Genomic DNA, 20092 nt, shown 5'->3' on the forward strand with positions numbered 1-20092 from the left:
TGGATGAGAGTTGGTTTGTGATGGTGGATATATCACTGAATAGTGGGGGAGAGGCAGAGCGCCGCGCTAATGCTTCCTCTCGGGAGCCAGATTCTTCTACATCAGCTCTGAAACGTTGCCTCTATCTGACCTGCTAATATATGCGCCAGGGACATTTCCAAAATCTCTTGAGTGTAGCGATATAAAAATGTGGAGCATATGATTAATTCCTTGCAGGTATGATCCAAACAGAACATTGTATTGTGCATTTAGAAATACAATGCTCTTCTATGGCTGTCAGTAACGCCGATAGTCGGAATTTATTTCATTTTTCTTATTTTATTCCCCAAAATATCCAGATGAAAGCCAGGGCCAGACAAATATGCATCTGTAGTTCAGGGACCGTTTGCTTCAATCCCTTCTTATTATTATTTATTATAGTTGAATAATAAAAGTATTTCCCATGTTTTCTTCGACGGCACTCAGAAGAAAGGCGGTCTTGATGAGACTCTGGAGGGAATAGGAAATGTGCAGCTATTTACTAATAGATACCAGAAAGGTTATATTAAAACATAACTTTAATCACAAGATTATTAAGAGGCATGACAGCTACACCCAAATATTTGAGCTAAAACCTTGCTACTCCGGGGATTTGTATACTCCCGTAAACTACAGCTGCCACCTAGTAGTTTAGACAGCTCTGCAGCCGATGTCATTCTTCACTGTGGGTTCAGGATATGATGTCATATTCCAGCACGCCACCTAATAAAATCACGTGGTGCCAGGTAAGGGTACAATAGAGGTTATGCAGGCTAGTGGTGGGCCTCCATAGTGTAACTCGGCAGCATACAAGAGAGATCTGTAAACTCCACAACTGGCCTATTGAGCGGTGGCTCACCTGAGGCCCAGATCACTCCACCCGGGGAAATGGAGTAGGACCTGCCAGAACTCCGGCGACCCAGCGTTTTCCGGTGGTTGACCCAGAGAAGGACCACTTCTTCCAACATCTCCAGGGGAAACCTAAAGAGTTACAAGGCATGCATGCAACAAATGCCTCGGACAGAATTTATTCTACCTTCCTTGTCCTTGTGGAACATTTCTAAAATCAAAAATTAAAGTTTTTAACTTATCTGCTGGTTTGTCTGCCGGAGCCATCGTCTCCATTTGTTCTTCCTCTGGCACCAGAAGCTAACTCCTGATCTATTAATTCTCGTTGTGTTTCTCTCCGTTACATTAATAAGCGCCAGGATGTTTTTGAGAATTCCCATTATAGCCCCATCTCTTTTCTTTTTCCCAGGAGGCAGCGTGTGGTAAGAGCCTGCACGCGACGAGGTTTACAGCGTAAATTATAAATATGTTCCTTTTTTTGGGGGGGTAATAAAAACATCTGTCTCCTCGTCTTTAATCTCGCTTAACAATGTCACATGATTCAAGGTGTGTGTAAATGTGCCACCGCATACATGAGAGGTGACTCTTTTATAAAATGAGGAATATAGCAAAACATTGTGGATTATTATCCTATTATTATATTTTATTTATAAAAAAAATTTTTTATACGTGTATCAGATTAAAAATACATATTTAAAAATATTATACTTTTTAAACAGTTTTTGTTTTACCATTATGTAATGATTTTAGAGAGCTTCATGTTAGTAATTTGAATACCTTCTGGCTCTGTTATCTTAGATGACATACTAGACCAACACCCTGATTCCTTAGCATACTGCCTTGTGGTAAACAAAAGAATGGCTCGGTCTAAATCACACAGTCGGACACTCTGAGTAATGGAAGTCTATGGAGGAATGGACTTCATGATCATAGCCAAAAAGATTTAGCTCGGTGTATTGTCTGTGAAAGGAAAGTCACTGAAAATATTACATGACTGATAAATATGATAAATATGATAAATATGATAAATATGAGAAATATGTGTCACACCTGCACGGCTCTTTCTACAGAATCCTGGATGGTTGAAGGTCCTAAAAGATGTCTGTGGATTCTGAGCAACTGCTAGATCTTGCCTTCACAAGACAGATATCTATCTTTGGGTGTATAGCAGTGTCCAGGTGAATGTGTGAGTGTGTATGAGCACACGTGAGAACTTTATATAGAAGCCCTTCATATATTAAGGTCCCAATAAAATAAAAAGCCGAACACCAGCGTATGCAGACTCGCATAAAAGATAACAAACCGCGCAAGAACACTGTCAGGACAAATAAAGTTTATTCACATGATCGTGACTTTTGAATAAGTACATGAGTGCGAAACGCATCAGGCGTGGGCTTGAGTGGTGTCAGTATTTCATATCAGCCGTGCCTTTGGTGTTGCTGCGTTGTTTATGATTATTTATTGTTTTATATAGCGCCGTCATATTCTGCAGTGTTGTACAATGGGTAGACAGGACATAACAAGCAGTGCACCACGTAGCGTTTTGGACTCCTAGAGGCATGGAAGGCCCTGTTTAAATGAACTTACAATCTATTTCAAATATTAACCCCTTAATGTTAAATCGCAGACCTTCTACTGGAGTGACTCCTTAAAGCTGGCAACCCAATCATTCTCATAACTTTTCCAATAATCTACTCATTCACCCCGAGACTGGTGTACGAACAACGAGACTCAACACTAAACCCTGCCAGTTCCCAGGTACGTGTGAGTCTTTCCAGGAGACACTGGATATGTGGAAAATTTTGCCGTGTGTGTCTTGGGGATTATTTATTTAATCTGGGAAGGGGCAACTCTCCCCCAGCTGTGTCAGCCTGCATGTTGATGGATGTTCTGGGCTCTGTAATGAGATATGTCTACATACTGAAGGTGCGTCTACACTGTGGGTCTGTTTGTCTGTCTATGTGATGGCCAAAAGAGAAATTGACCTTCACCCACATAAAGCCCCCCCCAAAAAAGCTAGACATATAAATCTGTACATATATAATTACACAGCGCACCCATGTCTATAAATAAAAGTATTAGATCTAATGCAGATATATGCATATGGATACATATCGCCAGGCTTATTTAGCTCTCTCTCCGCACACAGATTTGCATTTCTCGCATATTAATATTCTCTACTGTGCATATATATGCAAATGAACTTCTCGGCTCCTCCGGTGGTCGGACGGTTAATCCCCAAGATGAGGATGTTTGGGAAAATCTAATACACCTACAGTATAAAAAAAAAATTGGGAAAGTCAGTAGTGGGAAAATTGGGTTTTTTTCAGAGAAATTCGGTAAAAATGTATTTGCAAAATAAATAGCCTTTGCTTCTTATTGCAAGCAGTTGGAATTTTCTGAGATACATGTCTTCTCTTACCTTCTCTGTCTAACCGAAGTGCCGGTTGTGTTCTGTCTTTGCCGGATAAATATTATCAGGAAAGACTTAAGGTTCTCAATGTATATATAGCTTGGAGGAGAGAAGAAAGAGGGAATGTGCTAGAAACGTTTAAATAATTAAAGGGATTTAACAAAGAACAAGAGTGAAGTTGGAACAAGAGGCAGATATACGGCGTGGAACGGGTAACTCACATCCCAGGCGTGTTTAATGCCATTATTATATATTCCACCACCATGAGGCTTCAAGATTATGGGGATCGTAATCGTAACGTTTTAGAAACGCCGTCTCAAAATCAGCAGTGAAATTGTTCGTATGATGGTGCTATATAAATTAATAATTGAAATATATATGGAAACCATGGCATCCAATACATATATGCAGAAAAATCTAGAGTCATATCAAAAAAGGGTAGAGTGACTTATTATAAGGCAGCTCTCCTCTTTTTTAATATCTGTTAATAAATAATAATGACATCATAAAACACTAGATGCAGATGTCATTATAGCTAACTTTAAAGGGCTCACTTGAGTACCTGGAAGCCTTGGTAATAGCCTAAAATATAGGGTCCCCCCTGCCCCTAAAAACTATGTTGCACCCCCTTTTTAATTATCTAAACCAAGAGTCTCTTCAGTTGTTAATTGTTGAAAGAAGCTTTGGTAACAGAGCTAATTTTTGGAAATGGTGGTCGATATGTAATAGAGGTTTAATCCCTGCTATCTCTCTGCCGGAGCCTCACCATCAATTTCCGCCATCCTGATTGGTTGTTTTAATCCCTATCTTTGCTGGAGCCCCACCATCAATTTCCGCCATCTTGATTGGTTGTTTTAAATGGTGGTCGATATGTAATAGAGGTTTAATCCCCGGTATCTAGGCAGGATCCCCTCCATCAATTTCTGCCATCCTGATTGGTTGTTTTAATCCCTTCTATCTCTTCTGGATCCACACATTCAAATTCTGCCATCCTGGGTGGTTGTTTTAAGTCTCCTGAAATCTCCATCCTAGTCTTCACTGGTTGGTCCATCTCTTACTCTTAATTGGTTACCAGTTGTTTCTGATATATTTTTTTTGTATACCAAATCTTGATAACATTATTATGTATTTTCCCAAAAAGTTCTGCTTATGTCATTAGCAGACCCCCAGACAAACGAGACGCTAAAGAGTTTATTGTTCTATGGATAATTAAAAACCAACCCAGAAATATTCCTATGACTTGTCAAATTTGCTAGATCATTAAAAAAAAGAGCAAAAAAACCACAAATACATAGTATTGTATGTAGCCTTACACTGATTCGGTATAAGAAGAAACAGATGGACTCATGATAGGATTTTCTTTTGGAATCTTTAATAATCCAATCAGAAGTGGAGTTAGTTATATGAAAACTCATATAACCAAAAATGATGTATATTACACATAACAAAAGTATGATGTAATGTGATTGTAGGGTAAGGAACATGAATTTAATCAAATGTTCCACAACATGATCACTACTTATTACTTACTAATTATGGGGTATTTGTTTTCTCTTTACGTCATACACGTCATTGTAGGTTTACTACTAAGGATTTGAGATTAGTTGAAGATACTGGCAGAAAAGGTTCTATGTCAAACTATTCTTCATCCCTTTATATTTTGAAGTAGGGTGCAAGGTGACAAAGGATTTTGTTGGATTTTTTGTGCATTTTGAGTTCCCATCGAGTAGTTTTTTAAAAAGAAAAACAGTTTTCTTGTTAAAGAGAAATGGTTGATAACATACATTAAATGCAGTTCCAAAATGGTCCTGTTATCTACATCAAAATCAGAGAACTGGGGCCTCCCAAATGTATGTTTTATGAAGTCGTAGCGATGTGGATCTGTCCATCTTTAACCCAATTGATGTTCCTTCATAATGGACGATAAAGCTGCCAGGTTATCAAAAACTTGTAAGGCTTCTTTCTGTCAAATGTAACATTTTTTTATCATTTTTTTATCATTTCCCAGGAAATGTTAACTTTTCAAGACCTCCCTGCCCCTTGTTTCTCCCCAAGGCCATTTTCTTCTATTTCACTCACGTTCTTTTCAGTGTCCCCTAGTGTTCCTAACTGACCAAATGAAATGTTGGAGACCGGAGCACAGCTGTATAGCTGGGTACATTAGCTTTGGTTTTTAAGGGCCACAATCATAAACAAATGAAGACGTTTGAGTTGCCTCGACCAAGCTCATCAGGAGTGCAGGAGGGTGAGCAGGAGTCGGCTCAAACTCCTCTTCTCGATTAGGATTTTGGTCCAACTCACCCAGCCCGACCATAATATAAATTTAATGTGAGCTCCTGTTGTAGCATCAATGTATACATCAAAGCTACAGTATGCTTCCGGCTGTTGGGTCATTGACTTCCACGTGGCAATGTACCTGCCAAGCGTTAGGTTTGTGACATGGCCTCATACAGCTGTAGTCTGCTGTATTAACTTGATTTATGACATCATGGCCCAGGCAGTGCTTGATTTGTATGTAATGTAAGATGATCTGGTTTCAGGACAGGCTCAGACAGCCCTGAGTTTGTATCTAAAGTAGCGTGACTGCAGGTAATCTTCTCTCGATAGAGAATGTGTATTAGGAATAAGAATACGCCGTATGTTTATCAAGTTATCAAAAGCAAATCATTCTTAAAAAAAAATGGATTTGGCTATTCATCACACATTAAAGGAAATATTGGCATTTAATTCTTCAAAACATTACATATCAGGTAGATAGAGATTCCTTGTGTATAGGAAGTAGACTCCCTCCTTAGGCATTCATTTACCTCTTAACACCAACATTCTCCACTTATCTACATATTAAGATAAATAACTAGATCAGCCTCTTTTTTTTTCAGCATCTAGTGAGGCACAAAACAGCATTGTACATAACCATTAAAAACAGGTCTATTATAAAAAAAATGAGCGCGTGGGACGGGGACCAGTCCTCCATGTTATATCTGAAGAAATGCACATGTTACATTACTTATACTTCAAGCCTAAGACAAGATTCTATAAACATCCTAAGCTCTTGTTTTGGTGTCACATGTACTGTTCTTATAAGGGCTGGTTTTGGGATCTATAGGTCCCCCTATACAATGATATTATTGGTGTCTTTCAACCATGTGATGGATGGAGGGTGAGAACATTTAGAGTGCTCTACAGAAAACCCTGCCCTGGTACTGGCTTATATTGTTGGAATAATTAAGACGGAATTGTGTTTTCTGCAAAAAAACCTGAAGATATGAAATATATGATATGGATCATGACTGGGAGAAAAGAAAGGTAGAAAGTCGAGGGAGTTTGCAGAGGAGGTCCTAAGGTTGGACCTCCTTTAACCTAAGCATCACAGTGGTGCATCTTGACTATAATCTAAATCAAGTCATTTATTAGTGCACATTCTAATTTGCTCTAAGGGGCGTTGCGGACTGAGCGCTTAACCGAGCCCAGAAGAGACTTCGCACAAGAGATTACAATGGAAAAGTTACATGGCTGTGATATTGGCTCAAGCACTGCAGGCTTTGCTTTACGGCACCATGTGACCAGCTGTCCGCAAATAGAATGCTGAGTCTCATCATCTGTATTTACCATTAGAGATCTCGTATGCAAACCAAGCTCCGTTTTAAGTGCATGCAATCCTACTAGCCCCCTCCAATAAATGGTTAATTTGTGCTTTACCTGTGTATTATGTGTGAGACCGTGTGTCTCTCACCTCTTGTCTTTATTTAGATTTCTTCCTACCTCTAAATACAATAAGTTACAAGTTTATTCAATTAAATTATGTAAAACATATTCAAAATTAAAAAAAAAAAAAATGTAAGTGTTAAAGCAGACACAAACAGCAAAGGAAGCAGATTATCCATAAAGACCGTAGAATCTTCCTTGCCGATACCCTGTTCAGTTCCTTTGTAAAATGTGTTCTTCTCGGTGAACGAAAAATCGGTATCAGAAAAAAGCTGAAAATAGAAAGGTTTTTTTTTTTTTTTCCTACAAAGAAGAAAAAAAAGTATCCAAAATATTCAACGTCATTGTCTGCTGAATTCTCAGCGCTGTACATGAATTCCTTTTTTAGTTCAATTCCGGCCAAGAATTTGTAGTAAGACTTGTCACGGCTGCCTGATAGGTTGGGCCCCTTTTTGTCGAGGACCACGGTGACTTTTCCAAAATGAAGGGCAATTGGTTTCTCTGGTTGTAGATCCAAACTGAGGCCTCACGACAACACACAAAGTCTTGATGCTTCCCTTCCGCCTCAGTTTTAATATGTAGGTAGTCCAATGTGTCCTCACATGGGAGGAACCACCAGCCCGGTCATTGCTGGACAAAAGAAGGAAGAAAGATAGGGTGTTATTGGTGAAGGAACCAACAATATTATCTTCTGTTATTTACAACCATGGAACACTAGTGCCTCTAAAATGTGTTATAAATCAGTTAACGTGGATCATAACATATAAAGCCAGCTTGTTTTTTTAATTAATTCTAAGCTTCTCGTTCGTATAACACAGTGAGCATAGCCTATAGGTAGAGGAACACCTACCCAACAAATGTCTTTTCATAAATAGCCCATTGGGGTTTATTCTCTGGGAATTGGGAATTTTGTAAAGGGCCAAGTCTGGCAAGTCTCTCCTGCAAAACCCCTTAGCTAGCCCTGATTTTAAATAACTCTCACTGTTTTGACTATGCATTATAAAAGGCCGGCCAAGATCTTCATGTGGGAGAAGGTCCTCGGGGTTGGCAATGTGACCTGCAAGAAATGCCTAGGTTTTGTTTCTGTGTATAAAGTAATGAGGCACATATAGCGGGGGCAATTATTGATTGTGATCATTGCATGTTGCGTAGTTCCATACTTTACAACATATACGTTATGTAGTGCACTGTGCAGCAGCATGTGTGTGAGCACAGTGTGTGCAGCAGGGTGTGTGTGAGCACAGTGTGTGCTGTGTGTGCAGCAGCGTGTGTGTGTGTGCACAGTGTGTGCTGCGTGTGCAGCAGCGTGTGTGTGTGTGCACAGTGTGTGCTGCGTGTGCAGCAGGGTGTGTGTGAGCACAGTGTGTGCTGTGTGTGCAGCAGCGTGTGTGTGTGTGCACAGTGTGTGCTGCGTGTGCAGCAGCGTGTGTGTGTGTGCACATTGTGTGCGTGAGCACAGTGTGTGCTGCGTGTGCAGTAGCGTGTGTGTGTGAGCACAGTGTGTGCTGCGTGTGCAGCAGCGCGTGTGTGTGTGCACAGTGTGTGCTGCGTGTGCAGCAGCGTGTGTGTGTGTGCACAGTGTGTGCTGCGTGTGCAGCAGCGTGTGTGTGTGTGCACATTGTGTGTGTGAGCACAGTGTGTGCTGCGTGTGCAGCAGCGTGTGTGTGCACAGTGTGTGTGCGTGTGCACAGTGTGTGTGCGTGTGCAGCAGCGTGTGTATGTGCACAGTGTGTGTGCGTGTGCACAGTGTGTGTGCGTGTGCACAGTGTGTGTGTGAGTACAGTGTGTGTGTGTGTGTGCACAGTGTGTGTGTGGGTGTGCAGCAGCGTGTGTGCGTGTGCAGCAGCGTGTGTGCGTGTGCACAGTGTGTGCTGCGTGTGCAGCAGTGTGTGTGCGTGTGCACAGTGTGTGTGTGTGAGCACAGCGTGTGCCGCTGTGTATGTGAGCTCCGGATCTGCATACTGCTTGCTCTGTGCTAGCCGTGCAGCGCGGGATGGTTTCCGGACCGGCTCCAGGTCTCTCCTGTGCCCTGCAGAGTTTTGCTGGCAGTAAGGGGATGAGGGGAGCTCCCTGGGGTGAGAGGAGACCTCGCAGAGCCCGGTGCTGAAAGACTGTGCCTGAGACTGAAACTAGATCCGGGAATATTCCCCAACCCCACCACTGATCAGGTTACCGGCACAGAACTGTAACTTCTCTGCTGCCGGGGGGGTTGGGGTAATGGTGGTGCTGACGATAACGCTTGTACATGTATTTACTTTAATACAGTTATTACCTTATTATGATATCAGTTTGTTTGTAAAAGCAATCTAATGCGGTCTTTTTATATAAGTTATATTGTACGTATTTGGGTTACTCAAACTGTTTATTTTTGCTCTTAGAACAATTTGTCATAGTCTTAGATGCTTAGATGTAATGTAAGGAATTTTACTACTCTTCTACTACTAGTAGATAAGTGGAACAGCCTCCCAGCAGAAGCGGCAGAGGCTAATACAGTCAGGGAACATACATTAAATTATCATAAAGGACAGACTATGGTTTGATTTAATTTTTTTTATATTTTAGTATGAAAAATGGGGCGGACTAGATGGGTGGAATGGTTCTTATCTGCCATCAAACTCTATGTATGTGGTGTATGCATCAATGCGAAGAAACAGCTACTGACGTGCAAAAGTTTTACTATGCCCTATACTATATATAGATGGGCAATATTATTAATAATATATATGTAACCATGTACTTATATTTCTACTTCCCTATACATAAGTGCATCTATATAGCACTGAACAGTTATGAAGGGTATCCTGTGTATAAGATATGTACCTATAGACAGAATATTTTATGAGGGATGCTTTAGTGTAATTGTATTGTATAATTTTGTGAATTGTTACCAGGGGTCTTCCTGTAATTATGCATTCTGTTCTGTAATAAAGCACATACTGAAGCAGTGTTATAAGGGGGTCCCTCTGTATTAATATATACACTGATGCGGTGTTATAAGGGGGTCCCTCTGTATTAATATGCACAGTGAAGCAGTGTTATAAGGGGGTCCCTCTGTATTAATATACACATTGAAGCAGTGTTATAAGGGGGTCCCTCTGTATTAATATACACATTGAAGCAGTGTTATAAGGGGGTTCCTCTGTATTAATATACACATTGAAGCAGTGTTATAAGGGGGTCCCTCTGTATTAATATACACATTGAAGCAGTGTTATAAGGGGGTCCCTCTGTATTAATATACACATTGAAGCAGTGTTATAAGGGGGTCCCTCTGTATTAATATACACATTGAAGCAGTGTTATAAGGGGGTCCCTCTGTCTTAATATACACATTGAAGCAGTGTTATAAGGGGGTCCCTCTGTATTAATATACACATTGAAGCATGTCTTTCTGCTGAATCTAGTCATGCAGAACGTGGCACTTCCATGCTGGGTGTCCTAGAGAGATTTTCCCAGAAGCCCTTGCTCTCGGATCTGTCACGTCTCGGTGTCCCTACGGAACTTGTGAAGAATCACGCTGAATAAAGAAGGGCTTCCCATCAGTTAGTGGAGAGACGCTACTATACAGGTGGTATTGGGAAATCATCTCTCATTAATGGAATCACAAGGGCGAGACTAGCTGGACCGAGAACGGACGTTTTAGTGGCCTGGCTTGGGAAAGTCTTAATTATACACAGACAACACTTAGTGACGTGAACATAAAATCTTCTGCATGTTGTCTTTATAAAAATCACACACACAAGAGCATGTTACAGCTTCGTGATGAATACTGAATTATAAATCCCAAGTATTATCTCAAAGTGGACAAAGATGAATTAAAAAAAAAAAAGTCCAGCATGTAACAATAGAACCATAGTGCTAAGTAACATTAAGGCAGTAGAGATTCCGGAGTTTCCGCATTGCTGCGTTCCCTAGGGCCGGAGAATGTACATATATATCGCGCTAATATTACAAGGTGTAGAGGAGCCTAGTCATAACATCAGTCTTTGTTAACCACCTTCTCGGCAACATGAGCACAGACACATTTCCTACGTGAATTTTTTTACACAGCTATTTCCCATTACAGGAGACAGAAGGTCATATGTGGGTGGATGTGGGTCCAGCCAAAAAGACCACATTATGGAAACTGTAGCAGATCAACCTCTGCGTGTGGATGTTTTCTTTTATGGAAGTGTAACAGTAATAGCGGTGTGAATGGTATGCGGTGCTTGGTGTTGGCTCTCAAAGGGTTAACCTAGAGGGTATAGTATTGTGTTCCCAAAGGGGCCATTTAAACCGGACTCATCAACAAAAAAGGACCTTTTTCACTAATAGTGTTTAGAACCTGTTGAAATGTGTTGACTATAGAGTATACGAGTCTTATAGTCACATCTCTTATAACCACATTGCCTTATACCACAACCCCAAATCGTTATAAATGGCACGAGGTGTGCAGTGCGGTTTAGATGTAGGGGTAAAAATCATATAATATATAATAAATGTTGTATCAGGCCTTTAAAGTCCTTTTAAAAAATACATTTTGGTAGAAGGTGTCAAATCATGTCTGGAATGCTCACCTCTGAACCCGTTACCATTCCCACTAGAACAGGCTGGAGACGGGGATCCCTGCGGTCGGATGACGGGGGCAAAGGCACTCTTCTGTTTGATGGAAGGAAAGACGGATGATGAGAAAGGTAGTATGGACGAACTCCCGGAAGATCCTATTGGTGGGCTCGAGGGCATAACTGAAATGGAACAGTGGACAGTGTTAACAAGATCGGGAAGAGTCTTTACGTGCAGCACAAAAATACCATAAGGGCACGATGAGCTCACAAACTGTTTAGCGTATACATTTTTATAGGCTTCAAATTGGTTCAAATACTTATCAGTTCAAGCCAAATGCACAGGGAAATAACTTCATCATAACACAACAATGAATAGGAATAACTGGAAAGTACTCACTGCCATAGGGGGAGGTGGTAGGAGATCCATTGATGAATCCAGGAGACCCAGGGACACCAAGGTTGGACATAGGGACATTGCTGTAACCATTCATGCTGTTACTAGGGGTGCTGTAATTAGACTGCTGTGGCGTGGAGCTGGTGGAGTAGCCTCGTGGAGAGATACTGCTTGTGTTACGGATGTAACCTGAAGGAAGGTAGCGAGAGGACAATGTTGACTGTTTTCATAGGCCATAAGACATATAATAAAATAAGAGGAAATATTAAAAGCAGGGAGAGGCACTGACAGCAGGACAGAGATGGGAAGAAACAAAGAGGAGGTCTGGGTGGTGATAACTTTTAACTAAATTATATGTTTGTAGAGATGAACATTTCAGTTCCTGGACTGCACTACATATTATGAAGAACCATCCCTGGAGCCCTTCTTGGGTTGACCCCAGTGAAGTTAGAGAATTGAGATGCTCAACCCATCTGCAAAGTCTTACTTGAATCAATACACTCCAACGGGTAAGGCAATGTTCTTGTTACACTATTAATAATAGCAAGGGAGAGCAGTATGAAGGTGGGGTTTATTCGCTTTGTGCTTCATTCTATTGTTTGCAATGAGCTGCAGTAATAGAGGGTAGGTCTTCTCTGATGGGACTTCAGGGCCGATCACCCTTAGGTTACATGGTGATATCTCCATTCTGTTCATCCATATCGGACCTCAGCATATCCCAGCTGATTGAAGTTTGGAATGAAGAAGACAATGACACAAGGAGAGTCAAGGGCAAAGAAAAAGGGGACCAGGGTGAGATGACAGAGATGTATATTAAGTTCAACTGTGAAGCTGACAGAGATGGTCATAGCGGCTGACACGAAGGAAAATGCAAGACAGTAGCAAAAAAAAGGTATTTTCGGAGTGTGACACAGGCAATATCATGAAGGCAAAATGACAGGAGAAGGCAGAGACAGAGTAAATGTGAACAGTCACATCGCGCAGCACGTCTTACCCTGGTTATTGGCCTGCGACTCAGAGATGGTCACCCCCAGCTGCCCTCCATATGAGTTAATACCCATCATGCCGCCGTGTGCCGGGGAGCTGGAGAGGGTAGGGATCTGATTGTGGTTCCGCGGGACACTGTACAGAGCTTCAGCAATATCTGCTGCCCGTTTCAGAATGATGTCCTGTTTGAGAGAGCAACAAACATTGAATTAAGGAAGGTAGCGGAAGGGCATCGGCAGGCTCTCCTGCTCCTGTGTTATCCCTGGAACACCAAGCTTAGATTGCTACAATATCTGCTAGTCTTTAAATAAAATGTAACAAACATGTAATACTCATCATAATATTCATCATCATTGTGTTACTTACCTGGTTATTATGAGGCGTTCCATACAATGCTTCTACCAGGTCCGCTGCTCTTTTCAGCAACATTTCCTTGAAGAATGAAAAGAAAATAGTCAAATCTTAATCCGGACAAGACTATAAGGATTATTTTGTTCACCCCTGCTGCTGTTACCTAAACACGGGCAAATAATCTACCGCAGAAGTTTATTAAATATACAAGAAGCAGGGTTAGAACACACGCTTGGAGCTGTCCCTGGTGCTGAGCAATACACCCCGGCACCGTTTAAATACCTGTTTATAAAGCCTGTTATGCCTATCAAAAACAGGAAAACCCAGTTTATCCAAACCTATCCAGATTATAATGGGATACATTTTGACTTTTACTACCGCTCGCCTATGTATCCATCAACATATCTTTTACGTTTAAGCAATTTTACAGATACCTGCGGGTCACAGGTGGCCACAAAATCTGTGGTTAGTTTTACCTTTGCCAGCCTTTCTGGATCCCCTGGATGCCTTGGGACAACTTTCTGTAATCTCTGGAATCCATAATCAATGGTTGGCTCATTTAAAGCTGACAAAAAAGAAAATAGGTAACATAAGTGACATGTGGCACTGATCAAGAATCAGGGATTATATGCACTCTGACCGTTTAAATCATATGGTCTGGGACATATAGATTGCAAGCCCTATAGAACAGGCACAGTATATATGTCCATTTTTTATGATCAGATTTATAATTAGTATCTCTGGGTATAAGATATACATAACAAACACAGAGGTTTAACTAAAGTGTTTTCAGGACATATTGTAATCTTCATTTCTTATTTATCTAAGAAAAAAAAAAGCAAAATCAAATGAACAGAGAAGGTCACATCCCCAGCGAAACACCATTTCTATTTACTCTTTATTAAGTAATTACGGGGAACATGGATTTTAATATAACAGGAGCCAGACAAAGGGGAATTCAATAGAAAAGCTAAGACTTGAAAAAAAAGGTAACGTTGGCTAAACTTAGATTTTCCTTCCATCCCAGTGGGTATGTTTAAGCAGTTTAATATTATGTATTTCAGCTGTCACTGTGTCTCAAACCCCAATTGAATTAAGATTGAAAAGGTTCTGTATACATACAGGGAATTAGCTAGAGGATCCAGGAATGAGGACACAAAGTCCCATTATACAAAAGTCTGGGACTCGTTATTTAGGCAACACCTATTACACCTTGTAAATTGATGAAAAATAGGTGTTTTTCAAAAAAATAATAACTGAGGTCCTTTGAGGGCCCAGAATTATAGAGAGGTGGGAAATGGCTTATAGAGAACGGTACAGGGATAGACCCCAGGGCCGTACAAAATAACTAAATTACAGTGCAACACGAAGTGAGAATACCCTGTTACAATTCTATGGGCTATTTTATATTTGTAATAAATGTACTTAAATTGTACAGAACTTTGTCATTTTAAATCTATACAACACACCAATCACTTATTCACTTTCTTCTTAAGAAATATGAATATTGCTAGATGTCCCAATGGATGTGTTTTTGACATATGTTGACTCCCTCCTGGGTATTATATCCCTTGTGTATTATTATGGCCCTCCCCCAAGGATCACTCATTATCATTTCCTCCTTGTGCATCATAATGACCCTCCCCCGAGGACCACTCATTATCATTTCCTCCTTCTGCATTATAATGGCCCTCCCTCAAGGACCAGTCATTATCATTTCCTCTTTGTGCACCTTTATGTCCCACCCTCAAGGGCTAACCATTATGAGTTATTCTCTGTGCATTCTTAAAACCCACCCCCAAAGACCAGTCATTATAGTTCCCTGTTATGTATCATTATAATCCCAAGGGCAGGACGCCCTTGTGCGTCACTGTTTAATGCAAATGTTTACCCCTCCTGGCCACGCTGTATGTTTTACTATCTATCCTCCATACGTATTTATAACTCCACCTAGCCCATTAGTTCTTTTTACCTGTATAAATAAACCTCCCGGGGGCTCCTTTGCAGAACTGTTTGGATTTGTAGGACAGAGTTACTTCCACCACACCTGGAATGTGCCGTGGAGGTGTCTGTACACGGATTGCATGGGGGGTGATGAGCTGAGGGGCAAAAACATAGAAACAACAAAAATTATTAAAATAACAAAGTTAGAGAATAGGACAAATGGTCAAGATTACCATTAGGCTAATAGCTGGGTTGCCATTTGTTGCCTAAGCCCAGCTTTTACCATATGGATTGCCAAGGCCATTTATCTCTCGCTTAGCTAGAAGACCACAATTTGTGTAACCTTCAGACCTTGAGACCTGGATGATCTGCCATATATTTTGTAGTTCAGTGGTACTTAAATAAAATATCGTCATGCTTCCATCATGGGAAGTGATATAGATGTTTTACAAAAGAATGGGGGAAATAGTTTTATGTTGCATTTGCTTCTAAGAGCACTTCCTGATCACCTTCTGAGCACTAGAGAAAACAGGAAGTAAATAATGCAATGCGTAATGGCTTCCCCCAAAACTAATGACAAACTGCTAAATTATTTTAAACATTTGGGTAATAAATGACATACTTGGCTATTTGCACAGAATCAATTTGTATTTGGGTTACAACTGCCTAAAACACCAGTGGCTGTTCAAAGCACATTAGCACAAAAAGGGTTTTTCACCATTTTCACCAGTGTACCTGTTAATAATATGCATTTCTTTATTTTTATAAAACACTTAAACCCATATATATTGAGAAAGAGATCCGTTTTAACCTACCTCACTCCACACTAACATAGTTCCAAACACCACCTGAAGGCCATCAAAGAAATTGTCTCCAATGATGATGACCATGGCACCGCCAGTAGTCCATCCCTCGCTGGGGCTGATGGCTTTGATGCATGGGGTGGCTGTGGAGATAACACATTCACTGAGTTATTTAAGAACATGGCTTAGTCATCCCACAATTGTACCGTTTCCCTGTGTAGTGCTGTATTCCTCATTCCCTTCTTCTGTCACACGTGGATCCCATATACCCCAGCTAGCTAATTGTTTGTGTGTATATATGTGGTGTACCAGCGGCATAAGCTACGCACACCAAACTTTACACTGCCCAGGGAAAAAGGTTAAATGAGGCAGCTTCCCGTATGCCTGATTGCACGTATATATAAGCGTGTTTTCTTAAGGTATATGAAGTATGTAAGAGTCCTTATGTGTGCAATATACAAGAAAGTGCACCAGGTGAAGGCAAGAAGAGTATTTCAAATTTTACTGATTTCTTTCAATTTAGAATAAATGGGTTGGCTTTTACACAAGCTGCCTCAGACACCTAAAGAAAAACAAGCACTGCCATTATACTAACAAATGTTAATGAAAGATTCTCTATAAGGAGCTAAAAACATAGTGAGAACTGCATCCAGGCATTAATGGCGGCATTGACAACAAGTCTCCTGTGCTGGACCAGAACTCCACGTAGCATCAGTTCAAAGGAACTTGGAACATGATGGTAATGGTTGTCTCCGGTGGAAATGAGTGACTGGTTGAGTATGATGGGATCTGTAGTTTTCTACAGCTGGAGAGCTGTAAGAGGTCTATCCCTTGGAAGGCCTCAGAACATCAAGTTCTCAAAGGAGGCATAACCATGCTCAATCTATCACTCTGTTTCCAGCACTGACAGGGTCAGAGGTCCCTGAGATCTCGGGCAAGTTTCCAGAAACTAGCAGCCAGTCAATCACTTCCAATCAACTCAACCAAAGCTGGACTCCATCCTAACCTAGCACCCGGGGATTTAAATCCACCATTTGACCGCCCGTCAGGAGAGGGAAATTAACACCACACAAAATTCCTTACTGGTTCAATCATTCCCTTCCAGTTCATTAATTCCTCGTATGGTTAATACAGGACATGTTGAAAAGGGCGACCAGCCCAACGGTAATGAAATAATATCCAAACACCTTCCCGATAAGGCGTCTTCCCGCAGGAAGGTGAGGTCACACAGCTGCAGATAGGGAGCTTGAGGAAGGGGTTCTAGAACGTCCACCACTAGCTCACAAGCATTTCTTCTAACTTATTCTTTTTTGTATACTGTATGTATACGATATGGTTGAGGAATACCCGTACCCTATACTGAAACTGCATGGTCATTATGTGTAAGTGACAGGAGCTGATGTGCGCGTGTTCCCTTGCTCCCAAAGCCTATGTCACCAAACCTTAGCTACAGGTCCAGGTGCACAGGAAAAATAAGACTTAATCATATTTACCAAATCTGCTTGCATTCTTACGCTTACTACTCAGTCTATGCATGGTCTATCTATATTACTTGCTAAAGCCCATGGCTTTATTGCTGTAATCCTTACACTCTCTGCTGGGAAACTCTCTGCAGTGGAGTCATTGACAGCTTTTTGTCAATGGTACCTGTTTGAGGCAGCTTTGTAATTTTGTATTCATCAGGTTCTAATTTTATACTACTTCCGTGTATGGCGATGGACATGCGCGATTGCGTAGAAATCATGGTATGTATCTGAAATATAAGATATGCACTGCTGCAAAAATATGTAATTTGCATGAATATGCCTATTGGTCAAATAAGATGTTCCGTGACGTGTGCGTTCCATTTCCATGTAGTAAATGAGATGTACTTGAGTGCATCTAACTTATAGGATGCCCTACGTAGTGTGATCAGACTACAAATCCAGTCAGCCAGCGGCTGATGGGCACATTAGTGCAGCACCTGCTGAAGATTGCCTAAGCTCAGTATAGGCGGTGTACCCGTGTTTGCATGGCACCTGACTGCTGATGCTGGAAGCAGATAGAGAAGGAAAGCTGCGTACCGTACTCCATGCATGCGTCCGTACCTTCCGTAGGGTCCATCCGTCGTGCCCGTCTGCCATGCTTCGAATTGTTGTGTACAAACATGTTATCGGAAACAGCCAGGACATGCCCGTCTACGTTTACTGTGGTGGACAGGACAACCTGGGAAAGGAAAGACGTGTCAGATGAGATGGGGTATGTGGACGCCTTGAGTCTGGAAGCCTCATTGTATCATCGGCAGCATGAGGACACGGCACAGTGTCAGTAATGTCTGATCATGGACCTTTCAGTGTCTAGTTCATTACTCCCTCTCAGAAAGGGTGAGCAAAGAAGACCCTATAGTCGTTTATTAGAAAGTTTGGGGTTTGCCAAGTTTGGGGTCACTGCTCCTACACCCCTATATGCACTCTCTATAATGTTAAATAAACCATAGTAGATCTGTCATTCTGTTCTTTCCTCTGGATGTTTAATCACATAAAAGTAACACAATAAGCATTTAAGTATTGTCAGCTTTTATGGCAACGACCAATCAGTGTCTGTGTTTGTGCCGCATGACAATTATGCATTCCCTGGAAAATTGAACATGAATCAGGAAATAAGTGACGGGTTTGATCTGCTCCCAACTGCCCTCAAAAATGATTTATTTAAAATTATTAATATACATAATTAACATTTCATTGTTTTTTATTTATTTATTCATTTTATTTCTGTAAGGCTTAACTTTTTGGACTTTGAATGCGCTGCTAATGTATAAATAGTGAACAAACAGTGAATACCCCTTTTTAATCTTTCTTTATCTTGTTTGCGCTCTCTCTTCTCTCTGATTTCTCTCATTCTAGATGCTTTAGTATTTGGTACCCAACCTTTGGGGCTTGAGGTCAAATTGAGCCAGACTGAGAAATACGACACAAGGGACCTACTGACCTTGGGAAATCTTTATATCTTATCTAAACAGATCAAGGTCAGGGGTCTTTCTGCCACCCTAACTGTTTCCATGTTTCAGCGTGGCTGAGGTGTCAATGCGCCATGAAATGTGTCAGGACCCCAGGCTGGAAACACGGCGGGACCCCAGGAGCATGGAATACAGGCTCTAATCAAACAATTGTAAGGACTTATAGGAAGGGGTCATATAGGTCAATAGGACGAGTTATACGGAGCGGTTATATGTAGTAATAGAAGTAGTTATGGGGTAATAGGAGGACATATAGAGGGGAGTTATATGAGTAACAGGAGGAGTTATAGGAAGCGTTATATAAAGTAATAGGAGGAGTTATATGAGGAGAGGACTTATAGAGGGGAGTTGTGTGAGTAACAGGAGGAGTTATAGGAGGCGCTGTTTGGAGTAATAGGAGGAGTTATAGGAAGCGTTATATAGAGTAATAGGAGGAGTTATAGGTAGCGTTATATGAAGTAATATGAATTAATAGAAGGCGTTGTATGAGAAGAGGACTTATAGAGGTTATATGGAGTAATAAGAGGAAGTATAGGAAGGGGTATACAGAATAATTAAATTATGATTAAATTAGTTATAGGGAGTGGTTATATGAAGTAATATGAGGGGTTATAGGAAGGGTGTTAGATCTATATATGGAGTAATAACAGAAATTATAGAGGAGAGCAAAATGGAGTAATAAGATGAGTAACAGGAAGGGGGTATATAGAATAATTAAATTAGTTATATGAAGTAATATGAGGGGTTATAGGAAGGGTTTTATGGGGTAGTACGAGGAATTATAGAGGAGAGTAAAATGGAGTAATAAGATGAGTTATAGGAAGGGGGTATCATGAATAATTAAATGAGTTATAGGGAGAAGTAACCAGAGGGGTTATAGGAAGGGGTTATATTGAGTAATAGGAGGAATCATGGGGAGGGTATAAATGAAGTAATATGATGAGTTATAGAGAGATTTTAAGAATCAATGAAAAGGAAAAGGCAATGTATATTATTTATATTTATTCAAATACAATGAATTTTACTACTTTCCATCATAAATATGTTTTTGTTAAAATACTACCTGAACAGACAGTATTTAGTATCTAC

General features: G+C 40.8%; 1 protein-coding gene across 2 annotated transcripts in view; it reads right to left on the reverse strand.

Annotated features, from left to right (window-relative positions):
- Positions 1-5984: 5984 nt before the first annotated feature.
- EBF2 (EBF transcription factor 2) overlaps positions 5985-20092 on the reverse strand; it is a 48611-nt gene continuing 34503 nt past the window's right edge. Inside the window, exons 8-16 of one of the 2 annotated variants that reach the window (XM_053462489.1) lie at positions 18096-18213; positions 16021-16151; positions 15234-15360; positions 13738-13826; positions 13277-13342; positions 12918-13092; positions 11927-12112; positions 11542-11709; positions 5985-7615 (exon numbers count right to left, since the gene is read on the reverse strand). In XM_053462489.1, coding sequence (XP_053318464.1) covers positions 7584-7615; positions 11542-11709; positions 11927-12112; positions 12918-13092; positions 13277-13342; positions 13738-13826; positions 15234-15360; positions 16021-16151; positions 18096-18213 — 1092 coding nt within the window. In that variant the 3' untranslated portion in view covers positions 5985-7583. Of the gene's footprint in view, positions 7616-11541; positions 11710-11926; positions 12113-12917; positions 13093-13276; positions 13343-13737; positions 13827-15233; positions 15361-16020; positions 16152-18071; positions 18214-20092 lie in introns of both variants that reach the window. The other variant, XM_053462488.1, reaches the window with a different exon arrangement.

Source organism: Spea bombifrons, chromosome 4 (assembly GCF_027358695.1).
Source record: "Spea bombifrons isolate aSpeBom1 chromosome 4, aSpeBom1.2.pri, whole genome shotgun sequence".
Lineage (NCBI taxonomy): Eukaryota > Metazoa > Chordata > Amphibia > Anura > Pelobatidae > Spea > Spea bombifrons.